This window comes from Pongo abelii, chromosome 10, assembly GCF_028885655.2.
Source record: "Pongo abelii isolate AG06213 chromosome 10, NHGRI_mPonAbe1-v2.0_pri, whole genome shotgun sequence".
NCBI lineage: Eukaryota > Metazoa > Chordata > Mammalia > Primates > Hominidae > Pongo > Pongo abelii.
The window spans coordinates 105,667,761-105,689,723 of NC_071995.2; the positions used below are offsets into that span (position 1 = coordinate 105,667,761).

Sequence of the window (21,963 nt, forward strand, 5' to 3'; positions counted from 1 at the left end):
TACCAAAGTAGCCCCTTTTTTAATTGTAGTAAGATATAAATAACAAAAAATTTACCATTTAAACCACTTTCAAGTGTACCATTCAGTGGCTTAAAGTACAGTCACAATGTCGTACCACCATGAGCGCTATCCCAAACACCAACTGTCTCTGTGCCCATTAAACAATAACTCTCCACACCCTCTTCCCTCCAGATGCCAGTTACCTCTATTTTACTTTCTGTCTCTATGAATTTGCCTATTCTAGGTACTTCTTATATGTGGGGTCGTATAATATTTGTCTTTTGTGTCTGGCTTCTTTCATTTAGCATAATGTTATCAAAGTTCATATTACAGTATCTGTTAGAACAAAGCAGTTAATTTCACGTGGTCAAAGGAAGGTCAGGGAAGTTTTCCTTGATGATCCTTACTGCTTTTAAGTACCAGATGATCAGTAAAAATTCATCCATTATTTCCTCCCATATTTTTGTTTGAATTTTAAAACTTAGCTCCTCAAGTTCATTTGAAATTTCTGGGTGTGAGCTGAGAATCTAAATAGATTTTATCAATAGTTTACTTCTCTCCAAGTACCATTTTCTGAACAATCCTTTCCTTCCCCATGACTTATGATGCCTCCTTTATCATATGTTAAATGTAGCTTTTGTCTCTAATTTGCCTCCATCCTCATCCCCCTACTTTGCAGTTCCCCAAAGGGGCCAAGAGGCTCATTTCTGGTCTTTGCTGCATACTTGGCTCCCCCTGCCAGACCATCCTCAAACAAGCTCTGGTTGACTCACTCTTCCACACTTCCCACCAACTATCTCAAATCTTCTCAACTCAGACCTCTGGCCTCCCGCCTACCTCCATACCCACCTTCACTCACAACCAGTGCCCTTGCCTCCTATCTGTACAAAGAAAGGAGAGCAGCTCCTCTCAGCAGACATAAACCTATCACTAGCTCCCCTTCATAGCTTTCATTATCCAGTCACAGCTTTCATTATCCAGGGTCATTCCTGCTCCTGTGCTGAGCTCAGCCTCTCTGGCCTGAGAACTCTCAAGCCCTTTCTCGAGTGTTCGCTCCTTCAGGTATATCCTCCTCTGATGCTCCAGCCATCACTCCACTGCTCTTCCTCTCCTTGCCCAAACCCTATCTCTCTCCACTGCTCTTCTTTTCCCTGCCCAAACCCTATCACTCTCTTCCCCTCAGCTAATTCTTGCAGATCCTTCTTTCTCTCCATTTCCTCTTCTACTTATATAGCTTGCAATAAAGATAACTTCCATGTGGTTACAGCCAATAAGTAGTTTTCATTCTTATCTCTTTTTTTGTAGAGAAGGGGTTTCACCACGTTTCCAGGCTGCTCTTGAACTCCTGAGCTCAAGCGATCTGCCCACCTTGGCATCCCAAAGTGTTGAGATTACAGGCATGATATGGTTTGGCTGTGTCCCCACCCAAATCTCATCTTGAATTGTAGCTCCCATAATTCCCCTGTGTTGTGGGAGGAACCCAGTGGGAGATAATTAAATCATAGGGGTGGTTTCCCCCATACTGTTCTCATGGTAGTGAATAAGTCTCATGAGATCTGATGGTTTTATAAGGGGAAACCCCTTTCGCTTGGCTCTCACTCTTTTCTTGTCTGCCACGATGTGAGATGTGCCTTTCACCTTCTGCCATGATTGTGAGGTCTCCCCAACCATGTGGCACTGTAAGTCCATTAAACCTCTTGCTTTTGTAAATTGCCCAGTCTTGGCTATGTCTTTATCACAGCATGAAAAAGGACTAACACAAGCCATGAGCCACCACACCCAGCCTTCCTTATCTCTTTTGACTTCTGCAGCTTTTAGCAGAGTTGACCACTTTCTCCTTGAAATATTCTCTCATATGACTTCCTGGACACTCAACTTTTTTGGTTCTTCTCCCTTTCTATACTTCTCACCACCCTCTATCTGTCTCCCGTGCAAGCTCACCTTCAAGGCTTGGTTCTAGACCTCTCTTCTTCTTACTTTACAGTCTCTCCCCACAGATCTTGTCCTCATCCAGATATTGAGTTCATCCACTTGGGATTCTTTCCAACTTCTTCTCAAAATGTGATCTTGTCAGCTCCCTGCAATAAACTTGCCAATGGCATTTTAGGATAAAGACAAAATAAAATAAAACATAGAAATGCCTTACCATGGCCTACAAGGCCTCTTTGGGCTCTGCCACCACCCTAATTCCCATTTCCCTCTCCTGCACCAGCTGCATTTGCTTCCTGTCAGTCCCTGGTGCTCTACTGGTTTCTACCATGTGGTCTTTGAAGACTGTGGGCCAGATTCCATGCCCAAAATGCTCCAACTCTTAGGCCTAAGTGTCACTTTCTCAAGGAAACTTTTCTAACCTTCATGAATCCATGAAGCCTCCTGTCCCCATTATAGGATTTCATGGCACCATGGACTTTTACACTTGTGCACAAGTGGTACAACAGCTGCAGCTGTTCATGTGTTGTTTCTGTCTCAACACTCTACATGGATAGAGACTGGTCACCACAGTGTTCCAATGAACTGCTTCCCTATCCTTCACCCAGCTGCCTTCACTGCCTCTAGGAGGCATTCCTGGGCAGGTGGCCTTCTGTTTGCTCTTCCACAGCATCCTGCTCCGGACCTTACTGCAGCACTTATTATGCTCTTACGAGTTCTTCATTCTTCCAACCAGTAGGAATTTTGTTGCTGTTTGTTTGAAGTTCAAGCTGTGTATCAGGCATACTAGGCACAGGTCTGCTAAAACAACACTTCTTCATACCTCTGTTTGGATCACAGATCAACTCAGAACCTGACAGTCACAGACTCTCTTTCCAGAAGAAAAGACCCACACTCACAACATTTAGCGAATGATTTTAGCAGGATTCATGGACACCCTGCAGCCCGGCCATGAATAACTTGCACTAGATTTACAAGCGTTGGGAAGGCAGGAACTGAACGGTGTTCTGCTTTATTCCCTGCACCCAGCAAAGAACTTGTTCCACAGAGAGACAAAATTAGTATTTGTCAGGTGAAACTGAGTGAACAAGTGGATGCGGTAAATTAATGCAGTGGGTAAAACTGGGTTACCAGAGCCAGACTGCCTGATTCCTGGACAACAGTTGTGTTGTGACTTGAGGAAGTTACTTCACCTCTCTGAGCCTCAGTTTGGCATCAGGAAAATGGTGATACTATCTCCTGGGTGACTGCAAAGATCAAACGAGTTAATACCACAAATCACTTAGAATATGAAGAAAACTCTTCACATATAGTAAATCATTAAATCATCACAACAACTCATTTTAAAATGAGGAAACAGACGCAGGTAAAGGAACTTGCCCAAGGTTGCTTAGCTAAAAAAAAAAACAAAAAAAAAAACCGGCAGAATTTGGACTCAAACCCCACAGCTTGGCTCCAGAGTCCTGCCTGCTCTTAGCCCTGTGCCCCCACATATAGTAATGCTTTTGGTAAATGTTTGTTAAATCACAATGTGGGCTGTTCTAGGATGCTTGTTTCTTAAGCATTTTTAGGGAGTGAAATTCACTTCTGTAATACACACAGTTATGGTTAGCATGGTCTTCTCTACACCACCACTGGTTTCAATAAAGTTCTTCTTTCGTAACACGTATGCCCTGCTGCCAGTTTGAAATTGACCAACGTTTATAAGCAAGGAAAAACGAGGGTCCACGTAAGATCTCTAGGACCGATCAAAAGGCCGCACATTCACTGTGGGGCCTCCACTTTTCCAGAGAAACCCGGCAGGCTGAGCTGAGCGTCTGGCAAGGCGTGGGGTTTTGCGGGCCCTGACCGCTGCGGCGCCGCTGGTGAGGAACACGCCCAGGAGCAGAGGAAGAGGGCGACTCACCCGTCGGCGTCAGCTCCAAGCAAGGCACGGGGAGTCCCGGGGGCCAGACCCCGTCCTTCCCTCTCTCTCTCCGGCCAGCCTCCACACAGTCCGCAGTCCCCCTGAGGCCTGGAGCTGGGGTTTCGGTCCTCGGTCCCAAGAAGCTCCCGACAGTTCTCGGCAGCGCCAACCAGGCCACCAGTCCCTTCGCCCATGGCCAATCAGGGCTCGGGAGATGACCACCCCCCCCCCGCCCCCCCAAAAACACGCCCCCGCGTCCCAACGCAGCCAGTCAGAGCGCGGGACACAACTACGCGTCCCTCCCCGCACCACGAGGGCGAGTCGGAGTGGGAATCGGCTTTCCAGGCAACCGAGCCTGTGCTGGCGGAGGCATCTAGCATTTTCACACCCTTTCCTTCGCAGCATTTTAGAAAGCGGAGTTCCAGTGGCTTTGACGCTTAGAAAATGTAAGAAAAAAAGAAGTAACAGAAACCGCTATATCTTTAAGATAGAGCCAAATCACTGTTCCCAAAATAATTCAGTTAGGTAAAGAACCAACTTACAAAAGAAATGTTTAAAAAATCCCCAAAGTTCTTTGAAACGTTTAAACTCTTCCCCGCCCCCACCCTACCCCAGCAGTTAGCGACTGTCTTTAAAAGCCATTCTCCTTTCTCCCCCTCCTTGCCACCTTCACCTAAATACTCCCCTTTTCTGATAAACTGCCAAGTGGTTTCCATTCTAATGATTACTGGTGATGCCCAACCTCATACACTAAACACGTTAATTTCTCCTTAAAGCCAGGCTGAATGTCTATTTTCACATTTATCCATCCAAAAAAAACAAGTATTTATGGCAGGCCTGTTAAGTGCCAAGCATATTGAGACAGCAATGAGAAGATAAGAGGGGGAATAAAACACATTCCCTGTCCTTATGGAGCTTACATTCTAGTAGAGGGCAGAGATATCAACAACTAATAACGTGACTAATCACACCTAGTTAAGTGTTATCGAGGACAAGGTGCCCTGAGCTGGGCCACACAAACTCTGTTTGTGTGGAGTTGGAGTCACGAAAACTGGTTTTCCCAGCTGGAGGTGTCTGCTGTCAGGTGCTCGTAGCACACTGTGCACAGTTCTGCCATAATCGGTGGCACTGGCATACTTAGACTGCCCTCGCACCCTGTGGAGTGAATTCCTTGAGGCTACTGATTTTTTCTGTAAACAATGCTCGGCACACAGTAGGAACTCAGGAAATGTTAACCAAATCTTTCAGTCTAGTCTCACTATGCAGTTTAGGCTCAACAGGCTTTATTGAGAGGAGCTCACCCATGCATTTAACTCCACAGAGTAGCAGCAAGAATCCTGGCTCCTCAAGATCACCCACCTCTGATCTCTAGGATATTCTAGAACGATCTGAGCAACTCATGTGTACAGCTGGGAGGTGTTTGTCCAGCAACTCCTGAGTTATCCGAATATAAAAACTCTATTATGCATAGATTTATTGCACACTTTTTCCTGAAATAAAATGATTTGGGGTCCAGACTAACCAAAGTGTGTCATCTGCACTTAGGAAAAGGAAATTAGGATACAGAAAAGGAAGTTAAGGAATGTAAACTCAGGACTTGGAACTGCAAGCTGCCATCACTGGTCAGGAAGGAGGGAGCAGAAATGTGCACCAGGGTGCTGGAAGCTTGTATTAGGGCTCCAAGTAATTGTGTAACGAATTACAATACATATGACCCCGTGCATTGTAAACAAAACTTGAAAGTGACAAATCAGCTATGCCAACTGTATTAAATAAATGCTACTCAAAGTTTTTTCCAGCCCAAATATTTAAACAGTGCATTTCTAGGACCATATAATCAGAAAAAAAGCCTTGAATGAAGAAAAGGGGAAAATAACTTACAATTATGCATATTATGTACAAGAAAATTACAAACACATTTGAATTGTGAGAAGATCCTGAAATTTCTAGTATGTAAGGGATGCATTAAAAATATTGATAGTCTTTTATATCTCAAATTTACTAATTTATTTTAAGCAAATATGAAAAACATAAGGACTTTGTACAGTTCATTCAAAACCCTGGTTCTCTCAATATAATTTTCCCAAGTTGTCAGTACAGTTTTTGGCAATAAGAATTGAAGAAGTATTTGAATGAGTAAAATGTCTTAAATCCCTCAACCACAAGTAGGATTTCTAGTTAGGGGGAGAATACTGATTCGAACATCATGTATCTGCTCAAGTAGAGCATGATGATTGATGCCTTTTCTTTCCCTTTCAGTGATTCATTTTGACCACTGTTTACACCAAACTGAAAAAGCTTTCCAAAAAACTCCCTAATAAAAAAAAAATCCTCTTACATTTATAAATAGCATACCAGTGCTTATGCTGAGATAGTGTTCTTTTACTGAAATGTTTATTTATTCACATTAAAACTGAATCTTTGGCCGTGCGCGGTGGCTCATGCCTGTAATCCCAGCACTTTGGGAGGCCAAGGCCAGCGGATCACAAGGTCAGGAAATCGCGACCATTCTGGCTAACGGTGAAACCCTCTCTACTAAAAAATACAAAAAATTAGCCGGGCGTGATGACACGCGCCTGTAGTCCCAGCTACTTGGGAGGCTGAGGCAGGAGAATCACTTGAACCCAGGAGGCAGAGGCCGCAGTGAGCCGAGATCATGCTACTGCACTCCAGCCTGGGCGACAGAGTGAGATTTTGTCTCAAAACAACAAGAAAACTGAAATCTATGACCTCTTGTACGGTGATGGTAAATCTCAGGTCTATGAATTTCTCAACTCTGCACTGTACAACCAGGTCCAAAGAGTAGGATGTGAGGTACACTTACCATAAAAAACAATTAAAATATTACTTAACAGTGGTGAAAAAAGAACGATAAAGCACAGGATTTTTTCTTATTCTTTTTCTCAGTAATGAAATTTCCCACCCACCCCCACATCCCCGAGACAAGGTCTCACCCTGTCATCCAGGTTGGAGTGCAGTGGTGCAATCATAGTTCACTGCAGTCTCAAACCCCTCAGATCAAGCCATCCTCCCACCTCAGCCTCCCAAGTAGCTGGGAACATAGGTGCACACCACCACACCTGGCTAATATTTTTGTTGTTTCCTTTTGTAGAGATGGGGTCCCAAGATGTTGTTCAGGCTAATCTTTTTTTTTTTTTTTTTTTTTTGAGATGGAGTCTCGCTCTGTCACCCAGGCTGGAGTGCAGTGGTGCGATCTCAGCTCATCGCAAACTCCGCCTCCCGGGTTCACGCCTCAAGTGATTCTCCTGCTTCAGTTTCCCAAAGTACTAGGATTATAGGCATGAACCACCATGCCTGGTCTTCTTTACTTTTTACTTTTTATTTTTATATTGATTTTTTAAAAATAGAGATGGGGTCTTGCTAAGTCTCCAGGGCTGGTCTCAAACTCTTGGCTTTAAGTGATCCTCCCGCCTCAACCCCACAAAGTGCTGGGATTACAGGCAATGAGCCACCATACCCAGCTCAGATGAGGTCTTGCTCTGTCCACCCAGGCTGGAGTACAGTGGCACAATCATAGCTCACTGCAGCCTTGACCTCCTGGGCTTCAGTGATCCTCCCACCTCAGCCTCCAAAAGTGCTGGGATTATAGGCGTGAGCCACCACACCTAGCCTCAGTAATGGAATTATTGATCATTGTTAATTCACTATCCAGGATATTTTAAAAAATGCATATCATCTAAAATGTTATTCTGTATTTTTACTCAACTTTATCTTCAGTTATCTTTAAATTATCATACTAAATATCTATCACGATTAATGATGGGAAAATGAAAAGCCACTGGTTATAATTCAGAATGGCAAGAACTAACCTACTAGAGAACATTAAAGGGATAATAACAATAGTAATAAAAATAATGGCAACTAACCAGAGCTGTGGCATACAGCTATGCAGACTGTGCATTGTACACGCCAGGGGGTGACACAGCATGGCAGCCCTGTGGCTAACATTGAGTACCCTAACATGCCAGCTCATAAGTATTTTACATGGAACTGAACTATAAAGCAGATACTACCCTCATTCCTATTTTATAGATAAGAAGAAAGAAGACACAGAAGGTTAAACTTGCTCAAGACCTCAAAGCTAATGAACGGCAGAACTGGGCATTTGGTTCTAGAGCTCACTCTATTGATTGCTAGCCCATACTGCCTGATTTATGGTTACAAATGCCATTACTTGAAAAAAGTCCCTTTAGTTTTACCTCTTTCTTGCATATAATTTTGAAAAACACTGTTTAACTAAACATATGGTAGCTGTTCCTTCAAAATGATGTGGTTTATAGAATCTCTTTGTAATTTGTAATCATATATCATACAGCAATACTCTCTCTTACCAAAAAAGAAAAAAAAAAAACCACGTACACAAGATTTCATATTTGCATATACTTTAATAACAAGGTCATTTTAGTAATAAATGAACAAAGAAACAGAGACAAAGAACTTAACACATGATACTTCAACAAGTTTAGGTCTAAAAAGGTTTACATCAAAGTTTAAAACATATACTGTCTGTGTTAACAGAGGCTACAATACCAATTTGGATTATGCACATTATCTAAAACATTATTATCAAAGAGTGCAAAGTTAGATCAAACAACGTCAAGAAAATTCTGTCCTAAAATTTTAACAAAGTCTTTTAAGAAAGTCTAAAAACCTCCTTTTTTCCCACTGACTTCAAAACTTTGAGTTTTATATCAGAATATCAATTTGTCATTTTAACTTTACCATACATGAAAAATTATCAAAAATATATCGATGGGTCTATACTAATTGTGACTGTTTATATTTACATTAAGCAAATTCTCTTGCCAAGTTCTTTATATACAAATTACCAATTGTCCTCTGTGAAATTCATTAAAAAGTTAAAAACCACAGAAATGTCATTAGAAACAACATATTTCAATATGTAACTGCTTTCCATCAATGAAGAATATTTTTAAATAACTTAATTGAAAAGTATTGAACTCCCCACCAATTTCAGCTGCAACAGTATTCCTCCTGAATGTTTTCTGTGATTTAAGGGGAAAAAAAAACTAGGTAAAGCTTGATTGCAAATAATTCAATGACAAAAATGTGATGAGTGTTTATTGACCTTATCTTCAAGATACTTATAGTCTAATTAGGTTGACATAAAAAAACTAAGCAATAAAAAATGTAAACAGTGTTAGAAATTGAAGAAACAGAAAATTTTTAAAAACTGGCAAATCCAACGTATAAATACTTTTCATATTAATTTAAATTACAAAATGACATCCCAAATCCAATTAAATTGAATGCAGGAAAGGCTTTCTGATACTTCTAATAAGGGCCAGCATTTTAAAAAATTTTAACCTATTCCCAAATTGGAAAGAATTTAGATTTTAGAAGCATCACAACAGATAAAAGAAATTTATAAACATTTAAGAGGCAAAAATTTGGGGGAAAGTTCATAAAAAGATTATATTAATGTCACTAAAATAAAGAGGCCACTTTAACTGTTTTAGACTCATAGTTACGTAGAAAGGAAATAAAAAAGTTGTCTTTTTCTAAGAAAAAACTTGACCACAAAATCATAAACATCTCTAATTTAAAGAGAATTGGTTCAGATGAATATAAAACTGGTGCAACAATTTCTCTGGTACAGATGCATGTCTCTTGACCAAAAATTAACTGATTTTGTAAAAATTGCTTAAAAATTAATGCCTCAAGACTTTCTGCTCTGAAAATAGAGATTTGCTCCATTTTTGAAATTATCTTAATTTACGTTAATTATATACTCATCTAAAGCAAGAAACAAAGCTCTAAAATATTTACCTAATTAGTGCTCTGTCTCTGGACTTTAGGACCAATACTCTGTGTGTCCTCTTCCTGACTAGCACGTTTCCCACCACTGAGACCAGTGCCCATGGAGCTTCTTCCTGCACATTTAAAAAATGTATGTTTAAGATAGGAAAAGGAAAAAGAACAGTATGCTCCAATGCTTCATTCTTACCTTGCTTCAACAGGTGAGTTTGCTGACTGTCGCCATGAGCATAGTGTAAAATACCACTCCCTTGAGAGCAACCTGTTAGTATTTAAAACACAGTAAAATTACTTAAAATCAAATGTAAGATGTATATATTATTAAGACTACAAATCCGACTTTTAGTGCTTGTACTTAAGGTCATTTATATGCTTTTAAGACTAAATTTCAATCTTCCTATGAACCAAAAATCACATGGTCAAATCAGGAAAACTTAAATTTAGGCTCACAGAAGTGTTGACAGTTCAAAGGCAAAATCACTGATGATCATTTTTTAAAAAACATTTCCTTACTAGATGACAATTTGAAACTTGACCATGAAGGTAAAACATAGGGGCAAGAATGAGACAGACATTTTTCCCTCACTCTTGTCCCTTTTCCCACGCTTTTCCTTCAGAGCCCCTCCAAACATATTTCCTTGAGGATAAGGGAATAAGGGCCTGCCGATGAGTTAAACAATTCAAATCTACAACAAGCAGAAGACACAGACTATGTGGCAGTTACCTAGCCTAAGCAATCATATCAACCCTTCTAAAAACAAACACTATTATAGGAGAATATGTTGGCTAGAACAGAGAAGTATGTTTTAGGGAAACATTTCCGTCAGTGTGTCCAGGTTAGGAAAAATATGAGCATTCTGGACCTATCCATGGGCAGGTGGATAGGTCAACATCTTATGGCCTGAACTAGATTGTGCACTTAACTTTCATTTTAATTAACTTCAATCCCAGGCAATCAGTGGCAGTTGCTCACCATAAGTGAGTATGAAGTACTATCCCACAGTTGTTTTAATTTGCATTTCCCTAATGACTAATAATGCCGATGAACTGATATTTTACAATAAAAAAACCCTAAAAGTTAAATAAAAACTAAAACATATTGCTACAGTAGTAAACATATTACAGTCTGTTTTATTATAAGAACAAAAGTAAGACTTCTATGTATAGTTTATTCCTTTCCTGAGCACATGTGCACACACACACAAATACAAAGATGAGCAGAGAAAAATGCAATTTGTGTTGCAGAGATTAAGAATGTTCCACAGTCATTAAAAAAACAAACAAAAACAAACAAACAAAAAACTAAGAAAAGTCAAAGAATTTTGCCCTTTGACGTGCCTTGTAAGGTACTATAAAAGCCTACAGACAGGATAGGTGTAAGGCATAAAAGTATATGCTTTAGAAGCATTTAAGTCCTTTCAAATGGGGCAGAAACCTGAGAGGAGAAATGTTTAATATTAATAGCATAGCCCAAGTCGTGTCTTTTCACAATTTCCCATTTCCAGGTCTAAAACGTTTTTTTTTCTTCATCTCACTACCCAAATGCTACTCAATCCTGTCACCTTTCAAGAAAGTCTCTCTAGTCCTTTCAGCTCTCAATAATCTCTCCCTTTTCTCATATTGCACATGGAGGCAGCATCTTATAATTTACCACTTTTTCATTTGTTTTTGTTTTCCCTCCACACCCCCATTTAGACTTAAGTTCTACTTAGCTTTTCATGTCTCATGTCTTTTGAAAGCCTCCAAGAAGCTGGCTACAAACTGTTACAGGCAAATATTTACATGATTAAAATAATTTCAAGATTTATTAATTCTTCTATTATATAATAAACTACCCTATATTTATACATTTGTGAAGCAAAATTGTCCCAATTTAACCTGCTACCATGATTAGCTTTTAAAGATAATTCCAAATAAACGACACAGGTTTGAGTGGTCTAAGAAGCTGTCTGTGCCATCATTGTGCATTAGCCCAGCCCTTGGTTCCTAGCCCATTGCTACCTGCCTGTTATCTTAGTGCTTCACAGAGCTTCTGTCCCTCACTCATGTGTGGGCTGACAGGGCAGGCTATGAACTGAACAAGAGATCTGAAAGAACTTTTGAAATGATTATCTTGTGGAAGTTTATTCAAATTGTAGGAGATCCTGAGAAGGAACATTTCTCAAGTATACTGCCATCACTGGCAACTGTCAACTGCTGGGTGGATCACATTCCAGCAATAAAATATTTTCTCTTGTAAACACTTATGGCATTCCATTTGCAGAGGAGGCCCAATGATGCAGGAAGAAGTACAAGCTTTGGAGCTAGTCAGACTTGGATCTGAATCTTAGCTCAACTACTTACTAACTGTGGGATCTTGGTTAAGTTACCTAATCTTTCTAGGATTATTTCCCCAAATATAAAATGAGGATCCCACTACCTCCTCCCCAGGTTATTGTGAGAAAGTAGGCAAAAATCCCTTACTATCTACTGGGCACAAGGTAGGCAGTCAAAATGTGAGTGCTTTTGTCCCCTTCTCCCAAAACTAATTCTTGGAGGATAAAATACATGCTGTTTTCACAAGGATGCAGGACATTTCTGAATTCAAAAAGGTTCAATTTTTAAAAGGTTTTATTCTTAATATCAACTTAGAACATCTGACTTAAAAAAGCATTCCTCAAATGCTACCCTGTTTTTATCCTGTTTTTTTTTTTTATTTTGAAAAATATAGATTCACAAACAGTTGTAAAGTTAGTACAAAGAGGTCCTGTTTCCCTGTCTTCTTAGTGACATCTTATGAAACTACAGTACAACAATATAACCAGGTATTGACATTGATACAATGTGTTTGTATAATTTTATGCTCTTTTATCACATGTATAGATTTCTTTTTTCTTTTTCTTCCCTTCAATTTTAAGTTCTGGGGGTACATGTGCAGGATGTGCAGGTTTGTTACATAGGCAAACATGTGCCATGGTGGTTTGCTGCACAGATCAACCCATCACCTTGGTATTAAGGCCAGCATGCATTAGCTATTCTTTCTAATGCTCTCCCTGCCCCTGCCCCCCCAACAGACCCCAGCGTGTGTGTTTTGTTGTTTTTTGTTTTTGAGACGGAGTTTTGCTCTTGTTACCCAGGCTGGAGTACAATGGTGCGATCTCAGCTCACCGCAACCTCCGCCTCCTAGGTTCAAGTGATTCTCCTGCCTCAGCCTCCCAAGTAGCTGGGATTACAGGCATGCGCTACCACGCCTGGCCAATTTTGTCTTTTTAGTAGAGACTGGGGTTTCTCCATGTTGGTCAGGGGCTGGTCTCGAACTCCCGACCTCAGGTGATCCACCCACCTCGGCCTCCCAAAGTGCTGGGATTACAGGTGTGAGCTACTGCACCTGGCCCCAGTATGTGTTGTTCTCCGCATGTATCCGTGTGTTCTCATCATTCTACTTCCACTTACAAGCGAAAACATGAGGTGTTTGGTTTTCTGTTCCTGCCTTAGTTTGCTGAGGATAATGGCTACAAGCTCCATCATGTCCCTGCAAAGAACATGATCTCGTTCCTTTTTATGGCTGCATAGTATTTCATGGTACATATGTACCACATTTTCTTTATCTAGTCTATCATTGATTGGCATTTAGCTTGATTCCATGTCTTTGCTAATGTGAATAGTGCTGCAATGAACATACGTGTGCATGTATCTTTATAACAGAATGATTTATATTCCTTTGGGTATATACTCAGTAATGGGATTGCTCAGTCAAATGGTATTTCTGCTTCTAGATCTTTGAGGAATCAGCACACTGTCTTCCACAATGGTTGAACTAATTTACAATCCCATCAACAATGTAAAAGCCTTCCTTTTTCTCTGCATCCTCACCAGCATCTGTTGTTTCTTGACTTTTTAATAATCACCATTCTCACTGATGCTGTCCTATTTTTTAATCAAATTACTGAGCTTCATGCTATTTTTGGTCAAAGCCAAAAACTAATATGATGATTCAAATTTCTAACACATACTGAGTTCTTGAAATTATTAATATCTCATGTAAGAATTTACATGGTCACTAAATTCGTATCATACAGAAAACTACTACAGACCAGACTTTATAAGAAAAACTTATGTGCAAAAAGACTAGAGGGCTCTATGCATGTGTACAATAAATCTTTCGGCCATGTTCATAGGGCCACTGACTTTCTTAACTAATTACCTTATAGTTGCCATACACCTAAAGAGTAAAAAATAATAAGCATTCTGAAAATGTGACATTTGAGTTTCATTTTATCCTTAAAATTGCTCTCCTCAGTTTGCAAGAGCTTTAACTTGACCCAGTATCTACTACACCTAATGATATTTTCCATCTCTAAAATGTCATCAATGGAGTGAAGAGATGTGTCTGGGTGCACATGTATGCATGCATACAAAGAATCTATTAAGCTAATTTCAAAGATAGATTTTTATAAAATATGTTAGTGAGCATCAATAACAAATATATTTGTTTAATAACCTCTTCATGTTACTAAGTGCAGAAATTTCCTTTTCACTTACTTCCACTGCTGCTACAACCTGGGACATTTTCTGCAGAATATCCCATGAAGCCTCCATTCCCATTAGGATTAGAAGGTACCGATGCTAGAAGACCTAAAGGACAAAAAAATTTTCTTTTAAATTATGATCAAGATAAAATTCAAAGATAAGTACATAAACAGCTGCCAAAGAAACAAAGACAGTTATTAACATACCTAGTCCTCTATATCGTGAAAGCTGCTGATAGATCTGTTTCATCCTTTCGATATTCAAACGGCTTGCCTCAGCATGGTTCACCATTGGTTTAGGATAATTAACTCCTATCAAACATTTGGCTACCTTTTGGATACCTTCTGGTGCATTCCAGGGATCATAGATATATTTTGCAGGGAAGCCTCTTAGGACAGGCAAATAACGCCTTTGGGAGAAAAAAGAAAGATTACTAATAAAATGCACTCTAAGCAAACTATAACTACTAGCTATGACAGACCAAAATCAAATCAAGACCATTTAAATGATCTGTTTGCCCTTCTCATCTCTGCTGCCCATCATGAGTGGGGAATACTTTAAGCATTGATTAAACATAAAAAGCTCTTCTTGAATTAACTATTCCAAACTGAGTAGTAATCACCCTTGATTTACCTGATATAGTCTCCATTGGGATCTGTTCTCCTACCAAAACCAACAGGGCAATAGCAGTGAAAAAACTGTTGAAAAAAGGAACTACAAGACAGCCACATCCAACTTCCAGCATTTATGCTCCAATCTGCATCAAGCAATAATTCTTCAAATACCTTCAGAAGTAACAGTAACCAATTAGTTTGCACACACATAATTCGCAAAGCAAGCATTTTCAAGGTCACAGTAGATCCAAAGTCAAGGCAAAGAAAATCTAGCACAGAATTGTAAAATTAAACATTCCAAAGTTAGCTTCCCTATGTTCTGTTCTATAATGAGCTCTTCCAGAGAAAGAAACATAGTTGTAATATAGTATGCTTCTGAAGAGAATTTACTTTTCCAACCTCTGCAGTGTTACTGGGAGAATGGAAGGTAAAAAAAAATATTCAAATCACTGATTTAAAAGGATGTGGATTTAAAAGGATATTATTAGTAGACACAGGAAAAGCAGTAAACCACTTTCAAGAAAGCAAAAATGCTATTACATAAAACACCAACAAAAACTTAGCTTCGTATTCTAGCCTAAACAAAGGAAGCATACTCAAATATAAATTCACTTAAAAATATATACTAGCATTACATAGTTTAACTTTGAATTCCTTGATCAGAAAGAAAATAGAATTAAAATAAATGATTTTTATATATATTCATTAAGTATGTTATATATTGTCTTTGTATACAACTGTGTACTAGGAAATATAAGAGATTAAAAACACACACACACACACATAAGCTCAGAAATGGTCCTTGGATGGGGCAAATGTATGATATTGCCAGAAAGGTAAAAAATGTACGTAATGGCCGGGCGCGGTGGCTCATGCGTGTAATCCCAGCACTTTGGGAGGCTGAGGCAGGGGGATCATTTGAGGTCAGGAGTTCAAGACCAGCCTGGGCAATGTGGTAAAACCCTCTCTCTACTAAAAATACAAAATTAGCTGGGCACAGTGGTGGGCACCTGTAATCCCAGCTACTCGGGAGGTTGAGGCAGGAGAATCACTTGAACCTGGAAGGCGTAGGTTGCAGTGAGCTGAGATCACACCATTGCACCCCAGCCTGTGCTACAGAGCGAGAGACTCCGTCTCAAAAAAAAAAAAAAAAAAAAAAGTACCTAAGTCTTATTACGTATAATCCACAAGATGTCGTCACAAAATGTAGTATGCTTCTATTTACATAATAGAAGTATTACTAAAAAGCTGTGAAGTGAGGTGAAATGATTTATATTTTAAAATTTATAATATGAATTCACTATCTCTAGGAACTCTTTAGTGAATTCTTTTGGTGACAGAAATATCACCTATAAATATATCTATCAACAAATTCAGTGTTAAATTTTATAGTTCTCTTAGTGGCTAGGCTGGTTTAACCATTAAAATGACTTTAGGTTAATCAATTTAACCAGTTTTCACCTTTTTGCTTGTCTGATTATACCATTTTTCTCTGAAAGTGTCCCCATATTTGGGGAATTAAATGTTTTATCCACTGAAAAACTACACTATAAATGAATCTATATAACAGACAACTTCTAGGATTTGTTTTATTAAGGTAAGGATTCCTTCAAAATAAGGCAAGCTATATCAGTTAGAACACTTACCTTCATTCCTTCTTCCCAACTAATCCACAGGTCCCCTCGTGTCAGGAAGCAAGCAACTGCATGCCTGGCTAGATGATGAATCCAACCCTCCTGACGAAGCTGTGTCATGATGGCATCAATCCATGGAAAGCCTGTCCGGCCTTCTGCCCATTTGGCTAAAGCCTCAGGATTTTTATCCCAAGGAATCTGAACACAGATAGGGTTTCCTTCCATTTTATCAAAGCGTGGATTATTTGTTGCTGCTGTATAGAAAAATTCACGCCATAACAGTTGCCCATAAAGGGAAAGGGGAGGGGAACTGTTCTTCTTTACCTATGGTTAAAAAGCAAAGAAGTATTATCAGAATGTTTTTTTTAAAGTATTAAACAGTAAGCTCTAATTTTAGAGAATACCTTTTTGTAGAGATCTGTTAGTTTGAAGTAAAACAGTCGACATGACAAACAACCAAATCGGAGATAAGGACTAAGTCCAGTAGGGCTTGCAAGCAGAGAATTCGCATTCATTCGAGGTCTTTCAAAATTTGCCACCCAAGCCTGAAAACACACAGAGAAAATTACATTAACTAATTGTCTTTTTAATTTTAAAAGAACACTCAGAATGGAGATTTTCTTTTAAAGTTACATAGTTCTTGGGGAATAAAATCTTATCCTAGCCACAAATTACATGTTTTAATAAAAAATAAGACAGGATAAAAAAGTGAGCATTCTTTTCAGTCATCCTTGTGCAGCACATACTCATGTGAAATAAATTACCTTCAAATTTCCAACAGAAAGCTGAGAGAACCTTCAATCTCTCTCTTTTTTTTTTTTCTGAGACAGGGTCTCGCTCTGTCACCCAGGCTGGAGTGCAGTGGCTCAATTTTGGCTCACTGCAACCTCCAGCTCCCGGGTGGAGGATTCTCTTGCCTCAGCCTCCTGAGTAGCTGGGACTATAGGCATGCGCCACCATGCCTGGCTAATTTTTGTATTTTTAGTAGGGATGGGATTTCACCATGTTGGCCAGGCTGGTCTCAAACTCCTGAACCCAAATGATCCGCCCACCTCAGCCTCCCAAAGTGCTGGGATTACAGGCATGAGCCACCAGGCCTGGAAAATTTATTTATTTATTTTGAGATGGAGTCTCACTCCATCACCCAGGCTGGAGTACAGTGGTATGATCTTGGCTTACTGCAACTTCTGCCTCCTGGGTTCAAACAATTCTCATGCCTCAGCATCCCAAGTAGCTGGAATTAAAGGCACACACCAACCACCCTGGCTAACTTTTGTATTTTTAGTAAAGATGGGGGTTTTGCCATGTTGGCCAGGCTGGTCTTGAACTCCTGACCTCAAGTGATCCACCTGCCTCAGCCTCCCAAAGTGCTGGGATTACAGGCGTAAGCCACCATGCCTGGCTTTCAACCTCTCTTTAACACAAAGGTAAAGGTGAAATATAATTCTATTCTAGTTTCGAAATTGTGGCCACTAGATACTAGCTTAGGTAGAAAGAACAGAAGAGGTAGTGCGGTAGTAGCTAAAGGGGAAATAATTAGAAGAGAAGGAGAAAGAGCATTTAAATGAGGAGATGGTAGTTAACCTTCAAACAATTAGGTTTGTGCTATTTTAACCATTTCCGTTAATCCTCCCCTTTCAACAATCTATTTGTTATTTTTAAAAGAGAGAAAAATTATTTTTTAAATGGCAGTTTGGAAATACAACCATAGCTATATAATCTACATTATCATACTTTTCTTTCCAAATGCCTTTCCAAACGAGTAAGTGCTTCAGTTTCTCCGCCTGGCCACACTGCAGAGGATAAGCCATCTGTATCGAAACCTACAAGAAAGAAAAGAAAAAAACATCATTCTTCCGAAACTAATTTTTATTTAACCCCAATAACTGGCAGAACAAATTACTTTGCAGAAAAATTAAGAGAGTACCATAAAAATGAACTGAAGGCCTAAATAAGCCCTCACCTATAGAGAATATGACATGGTTTCAATTTTTCAGGATGTACATCTTAAGGTGGTAACAATAGATCACATACTTATAGAACACATAAATGATGAACAAACATATCACTTCTTAAAGGGTTCTTTTTCTTCTCCCCCTGCCCTTTCTTTCTCTCCTAATGCAAACTACTTTACATGGCAAAATTAAAATGGGAATTTTCTCAGTAATTTATGATTTATTAACTTTTAAGCCTCACACTGGTTACAGTTTACACTCACCTAGCTCTTCCAGTGAAGGGACTCCATATTTCTCATCATGGTCATCAGACAGAGGAGTTGTGCACTTTTCTATCACTTCTGAAGTAATTGTCTCTACTGGTATCTCTAGTGGTTCCATTTTGCTGATAAGAGTCTGGAATCTTTTATAAGTTAGAGGTGGTTGTCCACCATTGAGTTCTATGATCCTATAACAAGAGTTAGTAAAATGTAGTTAGTATAAAAAAAGACAATAAATTTTGGCTAATAAGCTCCCAAAAGGCTTAAAAAGCAGAAAATAAAATTAATAACTGAAGTCTTTGAGGGAAATGTTAGCTTGTTATAATGACCGAGAAATGTGTCCAAAATGATTAATGAGTCCAAAAATCATTCTCCTGAGCTTCTAGACATCCTCTAGGTATCAAATATACACACTACACAAATATTAAAACCTTTAAGACAAAGAATATTAAAAACTTATGAGAGGAAAAAACAAGTAAGAGGGTAAATTAGTCTAAAGGCAATTACAAAAAGTTAATATACACAGACACATGAAAAACATGTTATGGCCCAGCTCAAAGAATCTCAATCATCAATAAAAACTAAACCAGGCTGATAATTATATGAAAGAGTAATCAGCAGGTCTCATTTAGGAAAAATAAATTTTATTGTATATATTTGAGTTTACAACACATTATGGGATACATGTAGATAGTAAAATGGTTACTATAGTGAAGCAGATTAACATATTTATAATCTCAGTTACTTTTTTGTATGTGTGTGACAAAAGCAGCTAAAATCTACTTATTTGATAAAAATTCCAAATAAAAGACAATTTTATTAACTAAAATCCTTACTCTGTACACTAGACCTCTAGTGTTGTTCATCTTACATAACTTCTACTTTGTATCCTTGGACCTACATTCCTGATATGGTTTGGCTGTGCCCCCACCAAAATGTCATCTTCAGTTGTAACTCCCACAATTCCCACATGTCATGGGAGGGACCCTGTGGGAGGTAACTGAATCATGGGGGTAGGTCTTTCCCGTGCTGCTCTCAAGATAATGAGTAAGTCTCACAAGATCTGATGGTTTTTAAAAGGGGGAGTTACCCTGCACAAGCTCCCTCCTTGCCTGCTGTCATCCATGTAAGACACGACTTGCTTCTCCTTGCCTTCCACCATGATTATGAGGCCTTCTGAGCGTGCGGAACTGTAAGTCCATTAAATCTTTTTCTTTTGTAAATTGCCCAGTCTTGGGTATGTCTTTATCAGCATCATAAAAACGGACTAAAACAATTACCCTATTTCCTTCAGCAAATTTTATAAATTTTGATTCTATATTACTGTGGTGACAATTACTTCCTATTTTCTATTGTGCTAATGAAGGCATGAGAGATGTCAGCATATGTATCTATGTCACATACTTAGAACACATAAGCCCCCAAATTTCAAGTTATTTAAATTTAAGTATCTTTTTACTTCTGATCATTAATTACCTCAATCAAATATTAATTAAAAAAAATAACTAGCTTTGCCAATGGTAGTTTAGATTAAGTTTAGACACTATTTTGGAATAACTACTTTTTTTCATTATGGCCATTTGCTTAGCATTTGGCCTTAATAAAAAATGACAGGTGAAATCCAACTCCATCATTTTACAGATGTGAAAACAGGCCTACCAGGAGAGTTAAGTAAACTAGTCAAGGTCATATAACTGATAAATGGCAAATCAAGGTTTTCTTAGTGTATTTTAGTGTATTTTTCATTATACAATACGTAGTGATGTATCAACTACAGATACATACAGAAAGTAATACAGAAAGCAATCACCATAAAAGATATCCTGTTTAAGTAAATTTTGCTTTGATGTATTTTGAATTTATTCATAGGGTTGCAATGAATTTTGCTGAATGTAATGATGCTACAATAATACTACTGAGGACATTGTTAATTACACAACAGTAGCAAAATGAGAATCTCAGGACAAAACATTTTCTATATGTTACATTTTAATATGATAGATTACATATAGTAAATATTCACATTCAATCCAATAAACACTTGATTTTTTTTTTTTTTTTTTTTTTGAGACAGAGTCTCGCTCTGTTGCCCAGGCTGGAATGCAGTGGTGCTATCTTGGCTCACTGCAACCTCTGCCTCCCGGGTTCAAGTGATTCTCCTACCTCAGCCTCCCAAGTAGCTGGATTACAGGCACCCGCCACTATGCCTGGCTAATTTTTGTATTTTTAGTAGAGATGGGGGTTTCACCATTTTGGCCAGGCTGGTCTTGAACTCCTGACCTTGTGATCCACCTGCCTCAGCCTCCCAAAGTGCTGGGATTACAGGTGTGAGCCGTCGCGCCTGGCCTAAACACTTAATTTTATGCATAACACTGAGTCTCCCACTTAGAAGCAACTGCTTTTATCCTGTTTTGCCCCCTCCTTGCTATGAGCTCCCTAAAGTTAAGCAAATTGGTGAGCTCGAAGGCAAGATTATTATTAAAAGATATATGAATCCTAGCTTAGTATCAAGTAAGACCTTTGTCTGAATCAAATCATGATTTTTTGATACATTTAAAATGTAAAATCAACTAGTTTGTCATGTTACAGAATTTTTTACTAACTTGATAAAATACATAAATTACTAAAAAAGTAAAATGATTTAAAAGGTAAATAAATTATAAGATTTCAGTACTTAAAAGGACAATGGTATGCCAAAAGTTTTAAACAGTTAAGTTTTATAGACCTCTAAGACTCATAGCATATAATACTCCCTAAATTTAAGTTTGACCACAGAATTTCTGTGGGACAAAGGATCACCAAGGACTGGTGTTGGAAGAAATACACTTTGGGAAATATTCTATTATGCCATTGTTCAGAGGACTACAGCTATGCAATGTTATATTACATCCAATTTGCATCTGGATTTAAAATCCAGACAGACAAGATAGATATACATGAAATAAGATAACATTAAACAAGCATACAAAATATGTCAATGCAATTTATAACTATGTATAACTATAAAATTGATAATGCTAAGAGCCCAGAAAGGCAAGACCACAGGAGGCTGAGTTAAGAGTAGTCAAGGAAAATTCTGTAAGTCTTAATCCATAATAGTTTTGAAACTGAAATGCTGATACCTGTCATTGGGTCAATAGCAGCTAAATAAAATGCTAAGTAAGGATTTGACATATGTTCACTTAATTCTCCCATAACTCTGTGAAGTACATGTTATTTCTACTTTATAAACCTCAGTTAAAAACTTATCTATGTAGTTAATACCACCGAACTATATACTTAAAAATGGTTAAGATGGTAAATATTATGTTATACGCATTTTCCCACAGTAAAAAAAAAAATAGAAAAAAAAGGACT

At 38.6% G+C, this 21,963-nt stretch overlaps 2 protein-coding genes across 7 annotated transcripts in view; both read right to left on the reverse strand.

Annotated features, from left to right (window-relative positions):
- Positions 1-3,945, reverse strand: part of MTERF2 (mitochondrial transcription termination factor 2) — a 9,538-nt gene extending 5,593 nt beyond the window's left edge. Inside the window, 2 exon segments of the mRNA NM_001133082.1 lie at positions 1,942-2,088; positions 3,836-3,945. The gene's annotated coding sequence lies outside the window, so the exon portion shown is untranslated.
- Positions 3,946-8,221: 4,276 nt separating this feature from the next.
- CRY1 (cryptochrome circadian regulator 1) overlaps positions 8,222-21,963 on the reverse strand; it is a 102,181-nt gene continuing 88,439 nt past the window's right edge. For 4 of the 6 annotated variants that reach the window (XM_002823690.4, XM_054527597.1, XM_063711884.1 and 1 more), the window contains 10 exons: positions 18,610-18,794; positions 18,126-18,214; positions 16,796-16,936; positions 16,404-16,715; positions 14,777-14,928; positions 14,350-14,552; positions 14,156-14,248; positions 9,825-9,896; positions 9,647-9,750; positions 8,222-8,862 (listed from right to left, as the gene is read on the reverse strand). In XM_002823690.4, coding sequence (XP_002823736.1) covers positions 9,647-9,750; positions 9,825-9,896; positions 14,156-14,248; positions 14,350-14,552; positions 14,777-14,928; positions 16,404-16,715; positions 16,796-16,936; positions 18,126-18,214; positions 18,610-18,794 — 1,351 coding nt within the window. In that variant the 3' untranslated portion in view covers positions 8,222-8,862. Of the gene's footprint in view, positions 9,897-14,155; positions 14,249-14,349; positions 14,553-14,776; positions 14,929-16,403; positions 16,716-16,795; positions 16,937-18,125; positions 18,215-18,609; positions 18,795-21,963 lie in introns of all 6 variants that reach the window. The other 2 variants (XM_054527599.1, XM_063711883.1) reach the window with 2 other exon arrangements.